Genomic DNA, 26,923 nt, shown 5'->3' with positions numbered 1-26,923 from the left:
TTCACCTCATCTTCGTCAACACACAAGCTGTTGAAGTGGCATCAAGTAGAAAGACTTGCACCAGGTGGTCAACCTACCCCAGACAGGATCTCCCAGCAAATTATGCCATATGATCACTTCATTTCATTTTACATTAGTAACAGTGACAATATATTAGCAGTCACATTACAAAAAAGTTAATAGTAAGACATTTTATGTGACTGGCATTTTAATCTGTACAGTATCTAATGGACAGCATCCTTTAGTGTGTGCTTTACCCAAAGTCCCTCCTAAATATGAAACACGACTGATTTAGCTTGCCATTTGTCAGTTGTAAACAGTTTTTCTCCTCCTCGAATTTTCCTTGTGACTAACAGTGGAGGTTGCCAATTAATCAGTTCAGAATGTAGTTTCTTTGCTTATGTGACTACTGGCCCTTCTACATCTTCTGCTTTATTTAGGTAAGTGCTACTTTCCCTGTATGATTATATCTTTTAATGATTGCATGAGCTTTCTTCAGATTTAGTGCTCCCAATGTGGTTTTTGATTATGTCCTTTAGATAATTAAAAATAAATATCTAATAATATATTTGCCATTCACTCCATGAATGAAAAATGAATGAGGGAACTACTGTAAATGTGTTTGTATATCAGAAAAATGCTGTTTCAGTTTTGCTAATGCTTATCAATTTGACACCTAGATATGTGGCATTTAAGTATGGTCACTGCTTACAGTAAAAGCTAAACAATACAGTAATCCGGTAACAACACACAATAATAATCTTTTAAGCATTGTGATAGCTGATCTCTAATTGAGGAGATGTAGTTACAGGTAAACAAAACAACGGACTGAATACTACATATGATTTAGATTCACATATCGTTTTGCAGAGAGTAAAAGGGTTGGGGTCAAGGTCGAGGGCTGGGGTTGTGAAAGGGTAGTGGGAGGAGAGGGAGGATTGAAAGAGAGAGAAAGCATTTAAGATACTGCATTTATTGAATTGAGGTCCCAAATAAAATGTGCAAAAATTAAGCAAATAGTTTAATTTTGCTAAGCGATATATGTGTCAATGAATACATGCTGTGAGTTGCTGCATCTGTTTGATGATGGACAGGTGCTCTTCTGAAATCAGTTATCACTAGTGAGTGTTTTAGTTGGTTCGCTATGGAGTTGAAAGAAAACATTACAATACATTAGCCATATTATGTGGATCCTGTGGAGGAGAATCCATAAGATGTGGGAAGCAGTCTAAGATATACATTGTATTCAAATTAGAAATAATGAAATCACTTAATATTATGAAAGAGTATTCAATTTCAATGCTAATGTTGGTTATAGAATAACATAAAACATCAAACATTTGTGTGACAGTACTCTTCTGTGGACTAGGAGCAGTAGTCAAACAGAAAATTCTTTAATTCAAACTTAAACTTGACCATATTACCTACAAAATATTTAATATGCTCTGGCAGATTGTTAAATACATGTTTTCAAATATTTTGACTCTGCACTAATATTAACTGCTTGAAAGTTTTTGTAGAGGTAGCTTCTGATCCTAGTATTATATTCATGCTTCTCATTATTTTTTAAGAAATACTGACATAGGATATTAATGAATATATATCTTTCTTTTTAAATAAAAAAAAGAAGTGGCCTGTACAGATGTTCCAGACCTAACACCAGATTTAATTCTTACAGTGTACTTCTGTATTCTGAAAATACAATCCCTTTCTGATTGACTTTTCCCAAAAATGATTCTGTAACTCTTTAGTGAATGGAAATGTGCAAAATAACATAATGTCTTCGTTTTAAATCACCAGTAGCAGTAATTCTGTGTATTGCAAACATAGCAGGACTAAGGCTTTTCGTTAGTTCAAGGCAGTGTGCTTTCCGACTAGGGTTGTGACCTATCTCTGGTATCAAAGACTTAATGTTTTCTACTAATCATATTTCATTGTTTAAGTAGACTGTTTTTACCACTTGTACTTCTATTAGAATTAAAAATTCTGTGTTTGAAGTCTTTTCAAATCTTATTCAATTTCTCTTGTGTTTTCAAATACTTTGCTATGTGTTCATTTAGTAAGAAGAGAAGCACTTCTTTCTATTCTTATATTTGTACTATCTGCAATAAGTATAAAATTTGCTTCTTCAGACAATGCAAGTTGAAGATCATTTACATGCCTCAGAAACAACAGAGGGCCCAAAATAGACTCCTGTGGGCTATAATGTTTTAAAGCTTTAAATTCTGCATGCTCATTGTTATGTGATTGACTTGGAACTGATACGTGTTACTTTTTGCTATGTATATAATATAAAAAGAATGAACCTACAGTAGCTACTACTCCATAAAGTAACCTTTGCATGGGGATCATTTATTTGTATCAGAAACAGCAGAAGACCCAAACTAAAAGCCTGTGTTACATAATGCCTGAGTGCTCTAAATTCTGCATGCTTATTATCTTGTTACACAGAACTGATACACTATGTTTTCTACCATGTAGGTAATACAAAAACAATGAACATGCTGTGGCTACTATTCCATAATACTCTTAACTTTTGCATGACGATGTAACATTTCATGCAAGAAAAGTTTTAAGCAATTCACAAAATGTTACCAGTGTTAATATAAATATAGCCTTTTCAGTTGACAATCCTTTCTGAAGTTCAAGCAGTTGGCTAGTGAGTTTTTTTCAGTACTAAGTGTTTATAAAGTCTATTGTACATGATCTTCATGAAAAATTCTGGAAGTACAACAGTGAGATTGGTCAGTAATGCATTACTAATGTTTTACCTTGTTTGTTTTGAAGTGGCTTGACAACAGTGTACTTCAGACTCTCTGGTAAAATACTACTGTGAATGGATTTATCACCCAAGTAGCTTTGTGTTATAAAGCTTGGATGAATAACATTGGATTCTTTATTGAAAATTTGATAATAACCACTTGAACATTTATTTTAAAGAAGGTTTATAGTATTGAAAAAGTCTTTCAGAGATGTAGGATGCTGTTGAATTTCATTGAAATTGTTTTCTAATGCTGTTCCTTGACACAGATGGGTCCCTCTCAATGGCTGTCTGACTGACATACCGCTCTTATCTACACCAGCCTATCCCTGTTCCCTCCCTGAGAAGAAAACTAACAGTTCGGAAAAGAAGGATAGTGTTTACAATTTTGTATATTTGTTGACAGAACTTAAAATTTCACCTTCAAACGACAAGAACTGGCCAGCTATTCTGTCACGTATTAATTTTATAGTTCCGTTATAAACTTTGGACTATCTGCTAACTGCTTGTTCAACGATAAATTACCTGCTTCTGACAGTGATGACTTAGTTCAGAATTTCACAGTACTGTTTGTTATGCAGTTTTAATCTGTCATCAAATGCATCCCTTGATACTAAGTTAAGTCTTGTGTTAGTTTCACATGATGTTGGGATACCATTTGTAACCCAGAGTTTAGGAGCATTTAATCTACTTACAAAGGTTGTTCCTTAGGATAAGAGTACTCGAAGGAGCCTATAATTGTGTTAAAAAATCTTCTTCTTCACTTCATCTGTCCTTCATTGTCCTACAGCTCTCCTCGCTATTGATTTATAATTCATTACTTGTTTACACAAGCTATCTACTCCAATTTTGTTGATATGTTATTTTCATTTTATGCACCCGTGCTCTATTTTTTTCATTGATAAAAGATGTATTAAATTCATCTGTTATATTATTGTTTTCTCTTTGATCTCTGAGGTCTATCCTTTAACTTCCCTTAAAAATTTCATTTCAGCTGACTTCCTTCTTTCATTTTTCTTAGTTAATTTCTAAGATTTGCTTCCGTATGGTGGAATATCGTAGACACTAATTTTGAAAATTTTAGCTTCATATCCTTCAGTGTCTCCTCATTCACTGTTCTGTGTATTTTGCCATATATTGTCACACTACAGTATTAGTGGTGTCCTGTTTGACACAGTTACATCAATTAACTATCTGGGTGTAATGTTTCAAAATGATAGGAAATCGAACGAGTACATAACGTCAGTGGTAGGGAAGGAAAATGGTGAACTTTGCTTTTATTGGAAGATTTCTAGGAAACTGTAGCTCATTTATAAAGGAAATCATTTATTAAATATTAATGTGTCCTGTTCTTCATTATTGCTAGTGTGTTTGGGATCCCCACCAGGTTTGATTAAAGGAAGACATGAAAGCAATTCATTGGCATACTGCTAGATTTATCACCAGTAGCTTTGATCAGCATGCATCTATTACAGAAATGGTCTGTGAACTCAAGCGGAACTCCCTGGCCGGAAGGCAATGTTCTTTTCGCAAAACGCTATTGAGAAAATTTAGAGAACCAGCATTTTGTAGCAGACTGCAGAATAACTCTCCTGTCACAATTCACATAATGACTGCAAAGACAAGATAAGAGAAATTAGGACTCGTATGGAGATGTATAAACAGTCATTTTTCCCTCACTCCTTATGTGACTGAAACAGGAAAAGGATTAACTAGTAGTGGCACAAGATACCCTCCACCATGCAACATACAGTGGCTTGCGTAGTATATATGTAGATGTAGATGGTGTAGATTTGAAACTTACTTCATCTATTAGCTAAAATTATTGCCTAACAGCTGAAAATGTGATGTCTGTTCTTTAATACATTTTAAACTTGAGTTAATTTGCCATCATCTGAATAACTATTTGATCAGCAGCAAGGAGCAGAGTATTCACTGTGTGTCCTGGTAATAACCTGACACCTTGTTTTAACTTCCAGTGTGCATATTTTCAGTCTGTATTTCACACATATTTCTTGAATATTTTAATTCCTTCTCATTTTATTACCCCTGTAGTTCTCTGATTATTTTTGTTCATTTTGGTATTAAAAATCAACAGTTGGTGATCATGATGTGGGAGACCATTAGCTCTAGGAAACCATATTTCTGGTGGTGTGAATGGGATAAATGATCTATTTATTTTTCGCAGGTTGAGGGGATATGTGATGTTATTTCAGTGATAACAAAATCTAGCCAAATTTACAAAGAACTTGGCAATATGAACCCACTTATCAGTATGATGTTGCACCTTCTCTCGCCTGGAAGTATGCATGGATTCAGTTGGGAAGGGTGTCATAAAGCCATTGTATTCTCTCCTTAGGCAAGCTGGCCCACAGCTGTTGTAGCTGCTCCTTGATACTGTGGATACTGGCAGTTGATGTCTGAGATGTTCCCACCTATGTTCTATTGGAGACAGATCTGATCATCTTGTTGTCCACAGTAGTATGTCAACATCACACAGACAATTCATAGAGACATGGGCCATGTGTGGGTGAGCATTATCCTGCTGAAAAATGGCACCAAGATAATGTTGCATGAGAGGTAACAAATAATGATGCAGGTCGTCCATGATGTACCGTTGTGCCATCAGAGTTCCATCAATCACTTCCAATGATGACCTAAAGTCATACTCAGTGACTCCCCACACCTTGTCACCAAGACTAATACAGCTAAGCCTCTCCAAAACAAAAGAATAATGGGATCACTCCCCAGGTCACTGCCCAACTCGCCATCAGTGCCCATCCAAGGTAGTGTAGCTTTCTGGTCATGCCACCACTCTAAAAGCAGCCATTTGTGCTGTGGTGTTAATGGCAGCCTATGCATGGAATAGTAATTTACTAGTTAGGCTGCTGCTAACCTTTGACTATTGGTAATGACTAACACACAATGTTGCAGGGAGTCCATTACTTGTTCTGAGAAGGGTTTACAATATGCTTGTAGCAGCCAGATGAGGTCAAAAGGAACTTTGAAAATGAGTATGTCTGCCCTATTGCCAAAGCTATCCAATAGTGGGCCACTGTCATATTCAAGTGCCCCACAAATCTGGCTGTCACATGATTCAACCAGCTGGCCAAATGAAGACTCACAAAGTGGCTCTTTTCAGACTCTGTCAGGTGCTGCTAACACAGTCTCACATGAGTATGTAGCCTCTCTATGTCTTTCACTGTCATGATTCAACATCTGATGCTGTTTTCGTCCCTTATATGCTCTACAATGTGTTGTAACAGCACTAAACATAAACAACACCAATGCACTCTGGTGGTCTTCTACCTGTCAAAGAGAATTGCATCTCTTATCATTTATATACAATGATGTGTATGTGTATGAAGTTACATTGTCATCCGACTACTACTTCTGCGGGCTTGACTTTTCTTGTCAGGCAGTGTACATCAAATTTGAAGCTCAATACTACTTCATGATTCTTCAGAAAAGAGATCAGTGCTTAATTTATTGTGCTCTTATCAACTAGTTTCTTTACATTACATTTTTGATCACTGTGATGGACTTCTGTTAATGGGACACATCCATGAAAAGTACTGCAGACAGTATGTATTGATATTATGCATTTCGCTATTGTTTCCTAAGCCATTAAGAAAACATCCTGCAGCCTGTTCTGAAGGGTTGTGAATAAAAAGCAACAGTTAACTGTCTATGGTCAGAAACAGATGTGGACATCACGTGAAACTTTTCTACACCATTCTATGACTGCCTGGCTTCTGTTCCATTTGTGGCTTGCCATGCCAAAGAATTCAGTAAATCACATTGCTGATAGATTGCACCTATGTTATTCATATCATAACGAATATTAGTGTTAAAAAAGCAACTCAGAGAATTCCAGTATGTGATTAATGTCTCAATCATCAGACAGGTGAGAAGATAAATGGCATGTCATTTTGTCTTGCAGAAATACTGAGAAACTTTTAGACTACATCCAGATATTTTGTACAGATTTCCTAACTGTTTTGGCCCATATACAAACCTTGTTGATCATGAAGAAATACTTGGTGACATAATGGCCTTAGGCCTGGCATCTTCACAAAAATTGAATGAACATTGTTCTCTTCTTGTGCAATAGATTCATTGAGCAACATTTTGAGTGCTTAGTTTGTATTCTGCATGGCGAAGTTTACTAAAAATAAAAGATGCAAGGTAGAGAGAAATAATACAAGTTGTGCTCCCAGTTAAGAAACAGTGTTTTGGTAATAAATGTAACACAGCATAGAAACATGTGGAAATGCCACGAATATTCAGAATATGCATTTTAATGCTGTATAAACAGTCACTGACCTTGTGCGTAAAAACATTAGCCTAAGTATGGAAATGGCTCAATGGGGAAAATTGCAGTCTTCATTCATGTTATAGATGAAGCAAAAATTATGAATGATACACATAGAATACTGCTAAAGATGTAATTATTTTATGAAGCTGGAGGAGTGTTCAGTAAAAGTTTACATACTCTTCGAAGGCCATTAATTAAATGACAGTGCTGGTGACTCAAATGATCAGAAAAGTGAAACAAATTGGAAAGGAGGCAAATAAAATTATAAAATTGTGAAATGTTGATGTGTTTCCTTGTGTATCATTTTAATATCACTATTGGTTTTCTTTTATGTTTTCTACTATGAATTTGTTGTCGTATTTTCACCTTAGGTATAATATATTTTTAAGGTTTTCAAAATGAATTTTGGATTTCTCCTCTTACAATGTCACTACTAGTAAAAAATATTAACAGTTAATGGCATGTATCTTCTTCAATTAATTATTACTGGTGTCTTTTTTATGTTTTCATATTTTTTAATGACAAAGATCAAGTGGGTTGATATTTGCAGTACAAAATAGTGAAAATGCCAAGTAAATGTGTGAATATTCTAATTATAAAGCAGCAAAATGTTTTAATATTGTGCTTAGTGAATGGAACTACATTAGTCACCTACTGATCATTAGACATCACTCCACTTTTGGTTTGTAGCAAATTTAAATATATGTGAGTGAGACTATGAGGAATCTAAGTCCATTGTATATTTCAGTGTATGCTTTGAGACACATGTATTTTTTACATTTTATTTACTGATTATAGAGTCTAGAAAAGTGTCAATAATGTCAATCAAAGTATCTACTGCATTATGTAGTAAATATAAATAATGATGATAGTGTATGTCATGGACTTCCATCACCTTTCATATCATAAGTACAAACACAATTGAGAATAAAGATGAAAGAATTTCAACATTTATTTAAATTAAAAAATTTATGCGATATAAGTAAAGAGAAATTGCAGTATGTTTTTCAGCAGAGCAAATTTTTCAATTAAAGACATACAATTCTATTTCAGGGAGTAGTAACAACAACCTAAGCACATTAACCATGGTGTTTATTCTGGTCGTAGTGGTCAACAGTGTCATCATAATATTTGCATGCATGGCCGTTTGCTACAGGTACAGTGCCAGTTGTCGACGCTGTTGGTGTTCATTCGCATCTTGTTCTGTACTGCTTGCTGTGATACATTATTAACAGCATGTTTAGTCAAATACAGGATTTTCATAATTGTTTTTATAACCCTATTTGTGTATGCCTAACATGGATTTAGTGACGATAAGTTGTTAAGCTCATAGCAACACTTAAAGAACTGTGTCTGCTATGCAGTGCCTTTAAATAACTCATCATTGTATAGTGATAATCATTCTGACGTCTCATAGTTATCTACACGTCATATTAAATAAAAATAATGCCGTCCCGCAGGAAACAAGTTGTACCGTATTCGACAAAATAAATACTTATCACTGAAATAGATTTTAATTCCCATATAATGCTCTGAAGTTGTATTGCTCACATTGTTTTATAATGAATAGCTGCAGTGTGCAGCATGGAAAGTGGGTTATGTAAATTAAGAAAAGAGTCCAATGTTGTTGTGGGGTTTGGTGTAAATACAACAAAATATACAGGGATGGACAGAAATATGGAAGCACAAAAAACACAACACATTACCATGCCTAATATAATGTAGAAAAACTATACACATTCAAAACAGCTTTCAGTTATTTCAGAATGGATAAATACAGGTTCTTTATGGTTTTCAAGTGAATCTTATGCCATTTTTCCTGCAAAATAGTGGCAAGTTCAGGTAAGGATGATGGAAGTGAATAGTAATCATGCACCCTTCTCTCCAAAATAGACCACAAGGCTCAGTAATATTGAGATGTGGTGACTGGTGGCTAGAGGGAATGCGACAATTCATCCTTGTGCTCTCGAAACAAGTCCTGGATGATGTGTACTGTGTGAATAGAAGGGTTTTGTTGTTTTGCAACAAATCATCATCATTGGGGATGTTCAATAATCCTTGACAGTAATGTAACCTTGCAGAGTAACCATGCTGTCCAAGGAATACTGCGAAGTGGTTGCCCAAATTGTCACCAAACTTCTACCATATTTCACTCTTGGCAGCCAGCAGTCTGCATCATAGGCCTGATATGACATACATAAATGTAACCTTGGGCAGAAGCAGGAAACATCGTGAAACAAGACTTATCTGAACAAGACTCATCTGATAAAATTACTTGTTTCCATTGCTCCATAGTCCAGGTTTTATGTCTTCCTGTAATGGGCATTTGCACCACTAATGAGTGATTTTGAAATTCCAGCTCATTGTGGAATTCCTTCTTATGGAGCTCCCTTGTTGATATTTTGGTGCTGTCGGGGTTTGTGAGTTTAACATCCAGTTCTACAGTCACATTTGCAGCTGTCATCCTCTTACTTTTCTTCACAATCCTCTTCAGTGATCATCCGTCGTGATCACTCAACACACACTTTCATCCACATTGTGACTTAATGAATGATGTTTTTCTGCTTTCCCTACATGAAATATAAATGCTCAATGCGGTATCTCTTGAAACAACAAATACTTTGGCTACCACAGTTACGGAAGCTGATATGAGCACCAGCAATTTTCCCATGTTCAAGTTCACATAGCTCTGACATAATTCACTCACAAAATGGAAAGTGAGGAAAAAATACAGAATGAAACAAATACAGCTGTAGAAAAAGTATCAGATCCTTGATATAGGGAGGAGGCTATTTTTTATTGCCTTAAGTTGAGATTCTTTTTAATTTTAAAAGTGCTTTAACAGAGAGGTTTTAAAATAGGAACGAAAACAGTGGCACAATAAAAGAGAGAAATGAAAAATACAGTTCAAATAATATAAAAAAGAAGAGTAAAAAGAAAGAAGGAAGAAATTTTTATTCTGATTAGGAAACATCTTGGGTCCTGCTCCAAATACTCTCTTGTTGTAACAACAACATCAAACAGTGGAAAAACCAGGATGGAATGTAACAATATTATGAAAAGGAATGCAACTCACACACATGTGACCACAGTCTCTAGCAGCTGAAGCCAGACTAGGAGCAGCTGCAGTTTTTGACGGGAGAGGCAACTGGGTAGGTGTGAGAAGGAGGCTGGGGCGAGGAGGGATAGAAGGGTAGGAATGGGGGACGGCGAAGTGCTGCTGGGGAGTGTGCAAGGATGAGGTGGATGGAGGGTAGGGGAGCTAGGTGCAGTTGGTAGGTTCAAAAGAGGGTGGGGGAGAGACGGACAGAGTGAGGGATAGTGGAAAAGGAGAGAAGTAAAAAGACTGGGTGTGTTGCTGGAATAGAGGACTGTGTAGAGCTGGAATGAGAACACGAAAGGGGCTAGATGCGTGAGGACAATAACTGACGAAGGTTAAGGAGAGGAGGGTTACAGGAACGTAGGATATATTGTAGTCAGAGTTCCCACCTGCACAATTATGGAAAGCTGGTGTTTGTTGAAAGAATCCATATGGCACAGGCTGTGAAGAAGACATTGAGATGAAGAATGTTGTGTTGGGCAGCGAGCTTAGCAACAGGGTGGTCCAGTTGTTTCATGGCCATGGTTTTCCAATGGCCATTCCTGCGAATAGAAACTTGTTGATTGTTGTGCCTACATAGAATGCAGCACAGTGGTTGCAGCTTAACTTGTAGATCACATGACTGGTTTCACAGGCAGTCCTGTCTTTGATGAGATATTTGTGACCAGATTGGAGCAGGTGGTGGTGGGAGCATGTGTGGAACAGGTCTTGCATCAAGGTCTATTACAGGAATATGAGCCATGAGGTAAGGAGTTGGGAGTAGGTGTTGTGTAGGGATGGATGAGTATGTTGTGTAGGTTCGGTGTACGGCTGAATACCACTGTGAGGGAGGTAGGAAGGATAGTGGGCTGGATATTTCTCATTTCAGGGCATGATGAGAGGTAGTCGAAACCCTGGCAGATAATGTAATTCAGTTGCTCTAGTCCTGGGTGGTACTGAGTTACAAGGTGAATGCTCCTTTGTGGCTGGATGGTGAGACTTTGGGAGGTGGTGGGGGACTGGAAAGATAAGACACCCACCACCTCCCAAAGTGTCATTGTTCAGCCACAAAGGAGAATTTCCCTCATGACTCAGTACCACCCAGGACTGGAGCAACTGAATTATATTATCTGCAAGGGTTTCAACTACCTCTCGCCATGTGCTGAAATGAGAAATGTCATGCCCACTATCCTTTCCATCCCTCCCACTGTGATATTCCACCATCCACTGAACGTACACAGTGTACTCATTGATCCCTGCACAACCCCTGCTCTCAACCCTTTACCTCATGTCTCATGTGCCTGTAATAGACCTACATGCTAGACTTGTCCCATACATTCTCCCACCACCATCTACTCCAGTCTGGACACAAACATCATCTATCCCATAAAAAGGCAGAACTACCTGTGAAACCAGTCATGTGATCTACAAGGTAAGATGCAACCACTGTGCTGCATTCTATGTGGGCATTACAACCAACAAGGTGTCTGTCTGCATGAATGGCTACTGACAAACTGCGGTCAAGAAACAGCTGGATCACCCTGTTGTTGAGCACGCCGCCCAACAGGGTATTCTACATTTCAGTGACTAATTCACAGCCAGTGCCCTGTGGATCCTTCCCACAAACATAAGCTTTTCTGAACTGCGCAGGTGGGAACTCTCACTGCAATATATCCTAGGTTCCTGTGACCCTTCTGGCCTCAGCCTTTTTTATTCATTGGCCTCGCCCATCTAGCCCCTTTCCTGCTCCTATCCCAGGTCTATACAGTCCTCTATTTCACCAACACACAAAATTCAAGTATACATTAATAATTAATTAGTAATGGAAACTCAACTGAGGTGTTTCTCTAAATGTTGAAAACATACAACAAACCACATGTGTAAAAACATGCATAGCAATTATTTTGGCATTATTGACACAGATGTAATACTCTGTAAACACACACACACACACACACACACACACACACACACACACACACACACACACACACACACACACAAACTGATAAGCATAAGATTTTTGATAAACTCATTTTAATCTGATCAGTGCTGCCATATGTTCCTATCGTTTGTCAATAATACAGTGAACTCGAAAAGTCATTCACCTTCACACAAAAAATTATAGCTGCAGTTAAAACTTGAAGTTAAAAATGAGAAAGAGAAGATATGAAGAACATTTAACTTAAAATTTCTCAGTAGTTATATCCAGATTTCTTCTTCCCTTAAGACCCATTACAAATAATGCAGTGAATTAGGTTAATATGCTGTGAAACCTGTATAAATACGCGAAAATGTTCTAAATCCTGTATTAGAGTAGACATTGCTGCCTTGATATATGTGCATTGGTGTTTTGAGTAATGGTTGTATATCAATATTTGGGATTTAATTTTAGCATTGTTGTTTATTTTTTTCCAATTATAAACTGTGGATCATTGTTTTGGTTGCATTTGGTGTACAGATATTTCTTCATGAGATTCTGAAGGAAGACACAATGATTGCTGTGTACAATAGGAATAATATTGCTATCAATATGCCTGATCTTTGCTTATGTATTTAATTGCAGTGGTCATGGTGTGATATTTGCTTCATTGAACAATTCTTACTTTGGTGTGTTTGATTGTTGTATGATGTTTTATTAAACTAGTATTGTTTTTAAGATAAGAAACTTTTTGTATGTTTGTCATGTTGTACATGTGTTACAGTGTAAAAAGAAATGTTGTAGTGTTGTGATAACTGTTGTTTTTGTAGATGGTTGCAGAGCCTCTTTATATTTCCTATTTCTGACATATGTACAGTTTGTGTTAAACCCTTGGTGCATCGTTGTTTATTTATGCTTCTGTATTTTGTTTTCATTTTTTCCTTCTTTTACTCTCTCTGTCTGCATGCCTGGCCATCGTGTGGATATGGGTCATAATCGGCACCACTACTGAATTCTTCACAACTCGTCATCGTATGGGGAAATGTAATATAAATGATATCTTTCTTTTCTAAATCTTTAAATGGTGACAACACTGGGGCACTTCAACGGTCATCTCTCCAACTGTGAGTCAATTTATTCTTTGTCAACGGTCCCCACAACAATTAATTTTGTTACTCCGGTTACAAATCACAAATGCTTATTCCCAATTTCTTTATGTTAAAATCGTGTCACTTTTTTCCCTGTTCTCACAACACAATACATTCAATAACACTGCTAAACAATTTATTTTACCTTAAAATGAAATCCACCAAAAATTATTCTTATTATTTTTGCATGTGATTTAAAACAGAGAACTACCACAGCACAAACACTGTATTTCTTGTAGTTATGCTGATGTCCGTGGTAGGGGGGGTTTTCATAGTATTTGCTCTGATGGCCCTTTGCTACAGGTCAGTCGTAGTACACAAAAACTTCTCCCTCTGCCTCAGGTTAGTGAGCAGAAAAATCAGCAGGTAGTTCTCACACACTCTTCCATACTTTCATTCTCATACTAGAGCAGATATTTAAATACATTCTCAAATTAGCTGAAGGAAGCAGATTTGATTTCTGATGACTTAGTAAAAGACTATTCCTTGACAGTAAAAATACATGATGGAATCAAATAACCATAGAGGAAGAATAATGTTCCTCTAAGGTGTTTGTTAAAAAAGTGTGATGTACTTTTGGACCATAGATTTATTCCTATTCCCAAATTGATTTCCCTTTTGCCTCTACATGTTGTACATACTCTTAAATCTATTTCTGGGTTCATCCAGCTTTCGCATTAAATGGAATGTACATGTTTTTTATGCTCTTAACTCATAGCATTATAAATTTCAAGTATACATTAATAATTGATTAGTAATGGAAAGTCAACTGAGGTGTTTCTCTAAATATTGAAAACATACAACAAACCACATGTGTAAAAACATGCACAGCAATTATTTTGTCATTATTGACACAGATGTAATACTCTGTACAAACACACACACACACACACACACACACACACACACACACACACACAGTATTGCATTTTTGAAGTTAACAGGTATGTTTCATTTCTTCATGATAGGTACAGGAACATGATGATCTTTCAATAAAACCATAAATTACTTTTGGTATCCATATTGGTATTTAGCTTCACAAACTGAAACACAACCAATGTGAAAAACGGATCATATTTATGCTGTTCTTCATAATAACTTTACCACAAATTGCACATATTAAGTTTAATTACAAATTCAAAAACCTTGTCCCAATTATTAACTGAATATGTGTGTGTTGGACATCCCAAAAGGCATAAAAGGAATATCAAAATATACTGTCATCCTCAGAACTAATGGAAACTTGGTGAATGTTTTTGTGAAGACTGTAATATACTTTAAATTATGTAACTTACTGGCCTAAAGTATATTTTCTTCAACTATTTACCACTTTTCTGTATAATATACTGTCACTGCTAAAATTTTGGATGCCGGGTGACATTTGTTTCAATCTGTGATTGCTGTTCAAAAAAGCCTGACAGATCTGTTGCCTGCAGTTTGCTAGCTCTGTGCTGTTTCTGTGAAGTGATATAACAAACAACTTACAGAGTCATGATGCTCTGTCTGTTATGACTCCCAACCAAACACACAGTTCCTGTAACCAATCACTATACAGAGTGATTCACCTGAAACTTGCACTGCAGATATTGTGGAACTGGAAAGTGCTGTGATGTGCAGTTTTCACAGAATGGGTCAGTACTCAGGGGCTCCTGTTATTAGCCAATAAAGAGGCTGTAATAATACTTAGAAAGTTTATTTTTGTGCAAACATACACTTTTTTAAATGCAGCGATACCTAAGGACACTAATAAACCAGATGTAGGGTAAACTAGAATGTCAGTAGTGTTTGTTCCAGGAGGCTAGTGTGAGTCATTTATGAGATATTTTATTCTGAGAAGTTCCCACTCCAACAATTGTACAATACCTGTGGTGGCACATACTAAAGAAGAACACAAGTGCATATACTAGTTATGTGGATTCTGACGACAAATGACACATAGACTGCATTCAGAATGACCACCGCAATGGCAGTACATGCTTCCAATCTTGTATGAAATCCTGCTACATACATGCTAGCATTTCAGTGGAGATGTCTGAGCAAGGTGCAGTAATATGTCATTGCATATCATTGGGTGTAGTTGGTATGTCACTGTAGACAGCATCTTTCAGCTTTCCCCACAGTAACTAGTCTACAGGTGTCAAATCCGGGGAACGGGCATGCCAAGCTACAGATCCTCTGTACCCAATACAAAAATTTGGAAACAATTTGTGAAGACATGCTTCAGTACTTTGTGCACTACGGGCTGGACAGCCATCATGTTGGTACCCCAGGTTCTTCCTAGGCTATAGAGGAACTTCTTCTAGATTGCATGAAAGATGATCTGTTTGGAGGCTGCAATACTTGTGCACATTCAGTGTTCCGTCTATGAAAAACAGGCCTATGAGCTGATGGTTCATTATCCCACACCACACTTTCACAGTTCATGGATGCTGATGTTCCACTTGAAGAAGCCAACAGCGATTGCCAACAACCAATAGGGCGTGTTTCAGCAGTTTACGTGGCCATTATTGGTAAATGTGACTTCATCACAAAATAAGATACATAACACATTTGGAATATCCTGTCTTAATGGCCATGTAAAGAAGTTAACATGTTTCTCATAGTTGTTTCCATGCAGCTTTTGATGGATAGAGATGAGATAGGGATAGAACGTATATTGATGCAGAGTGTATAGGACACTTGCCTGACACATGCACTTCCTTGTGCGATTGCACAGGAGCCAACATGCAGCTCAGCAGCAACAGCAGCAAGAACATTAATTTCCTCCTCTTCTGTCATCACTTGTTTTCTTCCATTACAGTGTCTAGGAGTTACACTACCATTTTCATATAACTGGTTGAAGAGATTGACAAATAAGTGCCAAGATGGTTGAGTCTATTGGGTATCTTCCCACATACACTGTAAAAGAGCAAAGTACATTTCTTCCACACTCTCCATACACCATGAGTATGTCAGCTTTTTCTGCATTTGTAAATCCCATCGTCCACTCATGACCTACTGCTAGGATTGTAACACACTAAATGACTAGCAAGTCACAGTGCACTCAATGAACACACAAGTACACTGTAAGCAAATGTAACAACATCATACCTAGCAACTACACTGGTTAAAATTGCACAAATGCCTGTCAGGGTGGAAACTTTTCAAAACATAATATCTGATAAAAACTCACACTAGAACCCTATAAAAAACACTAGTGACATTCTAAAGTACTCTGCCTTTAGTTTGTTAATGTGAATAGGGATTTTTTCATTTGAAAAAAAGTGTAGGTTTGCCCAAAAAATACAATTGCTAAATATTATTACAATCTGTTTATTGGCTGACAGGCAATCCATTCTGTGAAAACCACACATCAGCAGCACTTTCCAGTTCCGCAATATTTGCGTTGCAAGTTTTAAGTGATTCACTGTGTGTGTGTGTGTGTGTGTGTGTGTGTGTGTGTGTGTGTGTGTGTATCAGTGTGGGCCAGGGCATTGTTGTCACTGGTGGAGTACTGGCTATTCTTCATGTTTTACTATCCCTGATAATACATATCATTGAAACAAATATTGGACTGACTAGTCTTGTACTGCTCTGGTGAATGGCCACACAAAATTCTCCTGTAAAAATCAGTTTGGTTGTAACAGGAAACTAACTGACACTTTCCATTGACACTTGTCATCACATGAAAGATGCAAGGAGCACTATTTGATTGGCCTGACTCCAGCTACACAATGCAAAAACAAAATTGCAAGTATCTGCTGACACATCAGAGAAAATGCACATGATGATTCTTAGGAGAGAGATCCTGTATATGGGGATGACATGTCTGGTGCAATGGTGATAAATACACAAACCTTCCTCATAATCAGTCTCTTCATTAGCGAAAAAGTAGCAAAATCCCTTCAGTAGCTACTGAGCTTATCCTTCACATACACACAGAAAAATGTGGTGAGAGAATTTTATTCATCACAATTAAGCCAATTTGCACAAAATATTTATAAATTATATAATTTATAATACATATAGGTATAAAGATTCTGGTCAAGCTTTGCTGCTCTTTGGAGTTCTGACAGCTGTTTGCTTTACTGCTTTTCCTACCAGACACCACCTCCTCTGTAGCTGACCAGTTCATATCTCCCATCATTGCCATGAGGTTTCATTCCAAACATCAATTTAATATAAAACAGATAACAATATATACACTACACAATCATCATTATTACAATTATAAATCATATAAGCAAACCTTCCCCTGAGTCAGTCTATATATTAGAGAAAACTGTATCAAAATTCCTATAGTAGTTCCTGAGGTTAACCTTCGCATACAGACGAAAAAACATGGTGGGACTCTTTAATTTATAATACGCATAGATACAGAATATGTTAGCCCAGCAGTGGTTTGTACACAAAGAAATTAAACTGACTTTATTTTATGCAATAACAGCCCTTTGTGACCATACAGCAGTTTTAATGATTACCAATTTCAACTCTCACACATGGTAACCTTCGTATCAAAAAGGTGAGTGCAAAATGCAGTTGATTCTAAAGATTGATACTATATAACAGGTGTATAGCGTTTACAAACAAGTCATATAGTACTAAGAATTGAAACAGATGTATGTCATTTAATACCAAGCTTTAGAATAAACTGCATTTTGCGCATATGCTTTTGAACTGAAGATGACTCTACGTAACAGTCAAAACCAACAATCAAAAAAATTGTTGTGGGATCAAAACAAATTTCTCTTCCATGATTGCAGTTTCCCAGAGGCATCATATCACATTTAATAAATAATTAAACTATGTAATGAACCATTACAACAACTGAAGATGTTTTACACAATACAGACTTCTTCCCTATGTCCTTTCGGGGGTTTGACAGCAGTCACACAGAAAACAGTACCTTTCTGGTAACACAGAACACAGTGTACATGTGGTGCAGTCTGTTGTGTATGGAAAAAATATCTTCTAAGTGTGCTGCTCTGTTGATCCAAAACAACATTCAGAGTAGACAAAAATTGAACAAAATATTAACATCTTATAAGTAAAAAATTCAGTAAATTTTCAGAAGCGAGATTCCACTGAAACATTTAGTGATGAAGAAGGATGTGTATCATATCTGCCTTCAATACGATAAGCAGAGAGTTGTATGGTGCCGCAATTTTTTTGTTAGAGTATTATTGTTTTCATGAGAGAGAAAAGAATCTCTATAAAAATGATCATAAATTTAAAATATATACTAGTTTGAAATGTATCCTTTCTTATCCATTCTAAATGTTAAGCATCTGAAATGTGCAGGGTGAATTTTTTGGTGTTAAGTATTTATTATGTGGGTTTTCACAGACCTCTGCCTTGCGGGTTTGTAAAAGTACACTATATATAGGCATATTGTGTCCAGGGACATTATAACTGACAAACACTCTGTAATACCATGGTTTTCAAGTAGCTTCTCTTGTGGTTTCACAGTATCAAATGGATCCTTCTTGAGATCAGCTTATCAAGGGACACATTGGAAAGTTTCCCAGAAATGACACCAATGAGTGGTTTTAAACTTTAATTTCAGTTACTTGTTTTTATCAAGAAGGACATCTGCTTTCCTTTCATTATGGTTAGCTGCTCTAGTCGGTAGACCAAGGGAACAGATTGTCATTATGGACGTTCTATCACATGTGTGGGTAGTAGTACCACCTGTGACTGCTGCTTTGATTATTCTCAGAGGAACTCTTAGTCACTTCTTCATCATCAGATAGGTATATGTACTTAAAATAACAAGCAGGGATGTATATAGGCTATATTAATTTCATTCTATTATTATTAACTTCATTGTATTATTTTGTTTTGTACTTTTTAACGTATATATTGTTTGTGTCCCATTTCTTTGAAATGGCTTACATGTACCCTTGACAACATCCATACAATATTTATTGTCAATGGATGGATAAATAAAATAAATAAAATAAACAACTAAGAGACATGCAAAGTTTATAATTTCTTTGTGCTTATTACACAGGACAGAGCTGGGTACTGTGCTCTCTTGTTATGCACTGCTATATCCATATTAAATGACATCAGTGTATCAAAGCAAACTATGAGAATGTTCCAAGGTACAAGAAAAATGTTATTAAGAGCAAACTTTTCTTAATGTTTATAATACATAATAAAGTTAGGCATTTCACAGAACTTCCAAATATCATTACACTGTTTTCAAGCCTTATTGGCTGATCATCAGAAGGTTACATCATTTCATGTTCCCTTGACTGCATATGCTTCAAGTGCAAGTCACACTTACTGATCATTGTTATAAAATAATGGATTCTTGTATTTTATTTCTTTATTTAGTGATTGATTAGATCAATTTACAAATGGTAATCACTCTCAGTTAAAATGTTGGTCACAAATTACTTGACAAATCTATACATTCATAATTTGGAAACATTTCATTTAAAACTGACCAGTCTAGCTGAGATTAGTACATTGCAGTTACTATCTGGATCTATACTTTCAGAATTTGTAAAGACTTCATTTAAAAAACTTACTAGTGTGAGGTTCACAGATGACAGTGACATGGTTACATTCAAACATGGAGGTATATAATATGAAACATTCACAGAATTTGATCATTTATAATTAGTGAGATGTAGATATCACTATATTATACAACATTTTTGACTAAGTTCCAAACTCTTCCACAATGCTTATGGAGGAAGGGTATCTAATGGTGTTAAGAGTGATGTGTCCACTGCATGGAACATAGCTTTCAGTTTCTCCATCTTTACTTGTCAAGAGGAGAGGTACATGTTGTAGGATAGGGTTCCACTCTCTATCTTCATATCATATCCACCTATGACCTACAACAACACAATCATCATCACGCATTCTGTATGCACTCATTGGTCATGTCTAGATATTAAAGCATTTGACAAACTATTCACAGGTTGGAGGAAGGCAATGGTGAAGCACTATCACTAAGATCCTACAAAGAAAGCAGCATGTGTTTCCTGAAATTCCTCCAAAGTATATCACTGACTATAGAACATTCCATTTGAAGCGAAAGCATGTAATTTCCTCTTCATCTTATTTAATGAAGACTTTTGTTTAATGAATTTGTGATTATCAATAGCCATTCAAACAGTAATATAATCTGCTTCCTTCATGAGCATCCAATCTCATTGGCCCACTAGAAGGAGCATTCAGTACAGGGAGAAAATTTTGTAATATTCATATACTTTGACAGAAGTTACTTTTTTCAACTTGAGTGTGTGATGTTCAGAGAGATCCTAAACTGAGGCAGTTTTTGTATAAATGGCTCATAAACTGGAATAGACAATGTACCTATTTACTGTCTCAGTGCAATAATAATAGTACAGTAATAATGACCACTGAATTTATATGGTTAAGCATAAAATTTTAAAACCTGAAGACAGGTGGAATCTCTGTAAAAAATTTTGTTTTCTTCTGTTATTCAAAAATTCAACAAAATTTATGCAGATCTGCATACACTGTATCATAAAGGCACTGTGTGAAAGATGCACATTAAAAGTCTTGTATACTGCACAAAGATATGTTAGATGTGATTCCTAATCAAATTTGAGAATGATCACAGGCACTTCATTCTGTATTGACCATTATTTATCTATGGATATAAAGCACTATTGAGTAATGGTTGCTTGAATTGTCCCACCCAGAGCTATATGCATAAAGAATTGGCAATATGATACTTACATATGACAGTGAAGGAAACACAGTTGACATCAAAAACCTTTCTACACATCGCCCTTAGCTGTAAAAATAAACATTTTGGATCAGAATAGACTCCACATTTTGTACATACAAAATAATATGAGATGGTTGCTATTTAAAGATTTGAGAAGTATTTAAAAATTTTCCCTCACTATTCTGATCTTTTATGACACACTGTGTAGTGAAGTTATAGCTGTTTCCTCTGTATGTGCACTAAGATAATAGATCACATTAGTTCTTTTGCACTGTATAAAGTGTGATAGTAATTACAATGAAGTCTGATAAATTTTACTCAGATTGGTTATTTTGAAGTACTAATTAAATGCTCAGAGAGAAAAAAGTTAAACTGAAATATTGGTCATGTACCTTACATCAAAATCAGATTTCATTGTAAAAACAATTACATATCCCTTGAATGATATCATTAGCACACCTGTTTTCATAGTTATTCTTCATTTTTCTACTTTAAGTGTGTTTCTTACACTACCTGTCAAATTGGTGTTTGATGTTCCTTAGAATTCTGGATCTTGTTACTGTGCATGTTCATTATTGTGAAAGCTTGTTTCCAGATGTTAACTCAATAATACCACACTGCTTCAGTATTATCTGTTAGTTACATATAGTATCCTAAAAGCTTATGTTTGTGTGTGTTGGCCTAAATATACTTCCTTCAGCCTAGTTTTAGACAATACATGTATCTTAGGTGCCCTTTACCCTTGATAAACTAAAATTTAGAAGATTTTCCTCTTTCAGACATACCTCATGATGCATTTTTCTGCTCTTGCACTTACATTATTAACCTCCAGTGCACACACTATTTCAACACTGGATTGCAACTATCACAGTGTTCATGAAACTAGAAGTGTTGTAAATGTTATCCACTTTCATTCATAAGTTCTCATCTACCTTCAGCTACTATAATCTTAATGTTGAAAATACATACAGAAATAAGGGTAATTTTTTCCATATTTTCTTGAAAGAATTTTGTTTGTTGTATATATATCTATGAATAAGGTTGAGTGTGTATGTCTATACAGCCAACCAGAGGATTTTTCACATCTCTTTACAGTATTTACTTTGAATACATAGTAATGATCATGTGAATTAGTAGTAAAATAAACACAATGAAGCCCAAAATCATTAAACATGCTAATGTTCAATATGTCAACAACTACAAGTAGTTATGTTATTTATTTGACTCATGGCTTCCTGAGAATTGTATTTTTGAAAACACAAGAAATTGCTTGACAGTTAATCTCTGGCTTTGCTCATTTAACTATCAGTGAAATGCCAATATGTAATTAGTTTTCTCTGAGGTAATTTTCAGGTGGTTTTTTTGCAGATTTTGTAGTAGTCTGAAACAAGGCTTTATAAGTAGAGACTTATAATAAAATAAATAAGGGTTCAGCAGTTATTTTTGAGGAGTTTTTCAATGTTTTTACCCTACATAAAAGTCTGAAAATATTTTTTTATATCAACCTATTGCCTTTGTTTCCCACCAAAATTTTCCATTAGATTTGTGTTGCAATTATTGTTTACTTCAGTGAGTCATGGATATGTTTAGTCCTCCCCCCCCCCCCCCCCCCCAAGTAAAATATAAAATAGTTGAATTGACATTTTCTTGGCAGACTGGATTTAGTTTTAAAGGAATCTTACAAGTGGCTAGTTTCTTTTGTCATTTTCATTTATTGTGCCTCAAAACTAATATTTCCAGCTTTTCATCACTTCTGCCCTAATAAGACCTTTTTATAATTTCACCCACCAGTGTGACAATGAGTTGATGCACAGACTCCTCTTACTTGACCCTTTAAATCTTTGAAGGGATTTGCTTCCTGTGAATCGTTATGACACATGGAAAGCCTGTGACTGACTTTGGATCAAGATCTAATTTTTTCCCTTTATTACAATTCTTTTTCACAAACAGTTCAATATCTGTTCAACAATACATCCTTGTGCCCTTCCCAGTATTTTGCTAAAGATGAACTAGGTTATTTCCTGTAACAGACTTTGCCTTTTGTTGCATCATCTTTGCAGTTACATTCATTGTATTATAACAAGTCTTACAGATGTCATGTTTCCTTATGTCATACTTCTTGGTTGTTGGAATGGTAGTAGCATCTGCCCCACATACAAGCAGTTATAAATTACGTTCATCACTATGGGGACCAACTGCTTGTAGAAAATAGAAGTTACATTCACATAATCCACAGTCTAACAGATGTCTGTGCTACAGAAATGCTAGCATCATTATTTCACTTCTAATGGCCTTAATTTAATGCTAAATTCTATTCGTGTTCCTTTTCTCATCAGTATTGTTCAGAAGGCGTCTAGGTTTTTCATGTTGCTGGATTCTCCAAACATTGTTTGGTAGAATAAAATTTCAAACATGTCAATAAATAAACAAACTATGGATGTTCTTCATTGTTTATTCATCTTGTAAACTTGTTTCTGGCTTGCAAGGAAATTGTCAGACATTAAATTTCTGTATGAAAAGGTGTGCACCTGAGTGTAGTCCCTAGTCAGTAGGTAAACAAATTTTATCCATGTGGATGCTGTTGAAGTTTGTCATTAGTTTTTGTTCTCATCAATTACTTGCTATAATTTGTGAACTTGAAGTTTCGAATTGTATAGTATTATGTTGTGATTTATACATTTTAAAACCTTATTTTTAATGAATATGTTCCTCATGGCAGAGACACCCTGTACTTTTTAGATCAATAATATATTTATTCTTTGACAGATGCCTTTTAGGTCAACACACTTCTTATAATATTTTTCCAGTGACTGGATTCCATCCCCAAAGTCTGGTTCTGGAAATTCTGCGAAACACACTTCTGTAGCTTTATAAACTCTTCTTTACACTCAAAACATTTTGTAACTACAAATTTCTTTAGATGTGGGAATAAGTGGAAGTCAGAGAGGTTTCCCAAATGCAATAATATTGTACATCAAAGTCTTCAGTTTTTTTCATTTCTAAAGCACTTTGTGAGCTGGTGTATTGTCTAGGTTCAGGTTTAACAAGGCTGGTCTCTTTTCATGTATTTTTTTCATCCAGTTGGTCTACAAGTTAAGGTTTCATCATTTTCCAGATATCTGATGTGAACATCAATAATGCTGGCCACATTTCCAACAAGAAATGTTTTTTAGTTTAGGATTCTTTTTAAATAGTCAGACACTGCAGAGAAATTTATTTTTATGTGGATACACTCAAAACATATAGCCTCCTTCTATCATAAAACTTTTCTGCATTTAACTCTTCATTTAAAATGTTTTGCAGGTTTTCTTCTGTTGTACTTACTATGTCCAATTCATACTTTAATTGTGCAGTGTTCTAAACAACAGTGTATATTTTCTTGAAATTTTCATTTGTGATTGAAATTTCGGGACATTTATCATATGGAGTAAAGTGCAGTTTCTTGCTGAGGCAATAGAAAACGCTATGCAAACGACTTGCAGTATAATGCAGAACCAACCCATTTTGGTGGAGCTCATAGGAAAGCATAGAAAAATTGTTGAAACTCGTCCACACTGGTACAGCACTGATAAGACATCATGACATGTCTCTGTCGTGTTGCTCGCTGCAACAGGGACTGCTGGTTGCTCCATGCAACTGTGTCATACAATAAAAATTTTGAATAGTTTCTCATTAAAGCTTTTTCTTTATCATGGTTTTTTTATGTGTATGTGTTTTTCACTTTGCAGTCATTCTCATTTGATTTTTTTTCCATTTTATAGGCCCTCATCACAGCTTGACACGAAACTGGTTTTCTTTTTGCTATTGCCCATAGTTATGATACATCCCAAATAAGTAAAGCACTAGGTGTTTTGTGAAAAATTTTAAGTGAAGAATGTACTCACTGGCCAGTTTATGTTTGGTGCATTTTAGCTCATGTTGCATAGAAAATATAACTAACATACAGAAATTGGTTTTATTGGTGGAATAGAACTGTGCTTCTTTTCTCAAGAAAATACATGAAATATACTGGAGGTTGTCCGCGTTGAGGTTGGCAGCTATGTTCCACACTCAAGGCTATTGCCGTCTGCTGTGGTCTGCTATGCAGAGTGTGGAGCTGCCTCATGTTTTTCTTTCTCATATGCTGCCAATACAAGCTGAAGCTGGAAATGAAAAATGTAATGAAATTAAAAGACACCAGGAATCATCAGCTGATGGTGCTGATTAGATTTTGTTCAGTCTCTACTCCCTGATTTCCAGCAACTTTGTGACAGGAGTAGAAGAGATGTGAAAGCTAAATTTCTGTTACTTCTGCATGTGCAGCTGAATGTAACTAATGGCATGTCAGAGTTTTCCTTATCATCATGAGCTTCGTCCATTTCTTCAGACCCATTGTTTCACCTACATAGAGTTCACCACCCACTGCTATGCCATAATTGTAACTGAATTCATTTCAAATCCAGCAACATTTCTTCTGATTGTTCTTCAAGCTGAATACATACTACTTTGTGAAATTCAGCAGCTCTAGAAACGCTCCTAATTTTGTTAATTTGTAACCAGTAAATATACATTAAAGTACCATACTAGGTGGTTTTACAAAAAATAAATTTTTCGTGGTGATATTTTTAACGTTATTCGTACACTTTCACCAACATATTGTATTGTGATGAATATCTTCTCAAAAATTTGTGTCCTGCTTTGTGAGAGTACCTGATACTAGTTGATCCAAAAAGTGGAAATTGTCTTGACTGTTTTCTTAGAATCCATGGAATTTGTGTTCATGTTGAGAGAGCTCATGAGAAACCACAGCTAAAGTGTATTTGATATTTACAGCATTTGACAGGTGCACCCAATACTTCCATTTCTTTTTCAGCTTCCTGATCTTTAAATAATGATGAGCCATTACAGTGTTCTCTTCACAAGATAGCCAGTGACTGCAACTGAGGCAGAACTGTGGCTCGTGTTGTCTTGTTGCTTGTCGTATTGCAGAAGTGGAAACATGAGAGTCGCATCGATAAGCATTGTGTCATGCAACCTCTGTTACAACTTGTCCTATCATATACTGTATTGTCACATTGTGAACTGCACCTAAATTGAGTCAAAGTTTACCATTTCTTGATTGTTTAAAATAAAAGTGGAGATTTGTTGTAAACATTTACCATCATTCTGCGAATTTGTGGTTATAATCTGTCCACAGTAAATAATTTTATGGTGATTTGACTCTATCAAGCTTGAATTTTATTTTTGAATCTGTGTCACATTATTAACATTACATTACCAGTGGCATACCCCTCAACTTCACTGTTGCACACAACTCTCAAACCTCTGTCACCTGCTCAGAATAGTTTCCTTCTGTGCTGTCTGTAAATCACTTATACGTTGAGTAACACATGAAACTGTTGTTAAGTTACTCACCCATGTTCTTTCTCATTTTGATGTTCTCGTTCCTGTTTTACCTGATATCCTCTAGTGGTGAGACAAGAGTTTAATACTGTAACGCAGTATTGCTGTAGTATTAACAGAGATAAGTTTTAATGTCATCCTTCTGCTATTCTTTGTTGTTTATTTATTTGTTATGCATATTTGCTGTCACAGGGAACTTGAAGTATGTGTATGCTGTTTTCCTTAATCAACATTGAGTATTAATTTTCACACAACTGTAAACTGTATATTAGGATTTTCTCCATTATGGAAAAAAAAAATCATTTGAAATTCTCATATATGTGTTAAGTGTTTCCTTTTTTTTTTTTTTTTTTTTTTTTTTTTTTTTTTTTTTTTTTTTTTTTTTTTTTTTTTTTTTTTTAGTTTGAGTTTTACATTTAAAATGTGTAAGGACAAAGAACAGCCAAGATAATTATTAATGTAACCAGATAAAACAAACCAGTATGTCATATTTTAGGAATTCAGAATTTTAAAAAAATGTGTGATACACTGCAGAAGTACAGAGCAAACACTGAACGTCAGGTTGGTTTATTTAGGAATGTTGGTCAAAAAAAGTGTCAAAGGAAATGAGTAGGACAT

General features: G+C 35.7%; 1 protein-coding gene across 1 annotated transcript in view; it reads left to right on the top strand.

The window, feature by feature from the left end:
* The window catches only part of LOC126473271 (disintegrin and metalloproteinase domain-containing protein 22), a 1,075,530-nt gene that overhangs the window by 932,916 nt on the left and 115,691 nt on the right, over window positions 1–26,923 (top strand). Inside the window, exon 19 of the mRNA XM_050100225.1 lies at window positions 8,133–8,235. Within this exon, the coding sequence (XP_049956182.1) occupies window positions 8,133–8,235 (103 nt within the window). The remainder of the gene's footprint in view (window positions 1–8,132; window positions 8,236–26,923) is intronic.

Source organism: Schistocerca serialis, chromosome 4, assembly GCF_023864345.2.
Source record: "Schistocerca serialis cubense isolate TAMUIC-IGC-003099 chromosome 4, iqSchSeri2.2, whole genome shotgun sequence".
NCBI lineage: Eukaryota > Metazoa > Arthropoda > Insecta > Orthoptera > Acrididae > Schistocerca > Schistocerca serialis.
The sequence above is the reverse complement of the archived record's forward strand: the minus strand, read 5'-3'. Positions and strand labels throughout refer to the sequence as shown.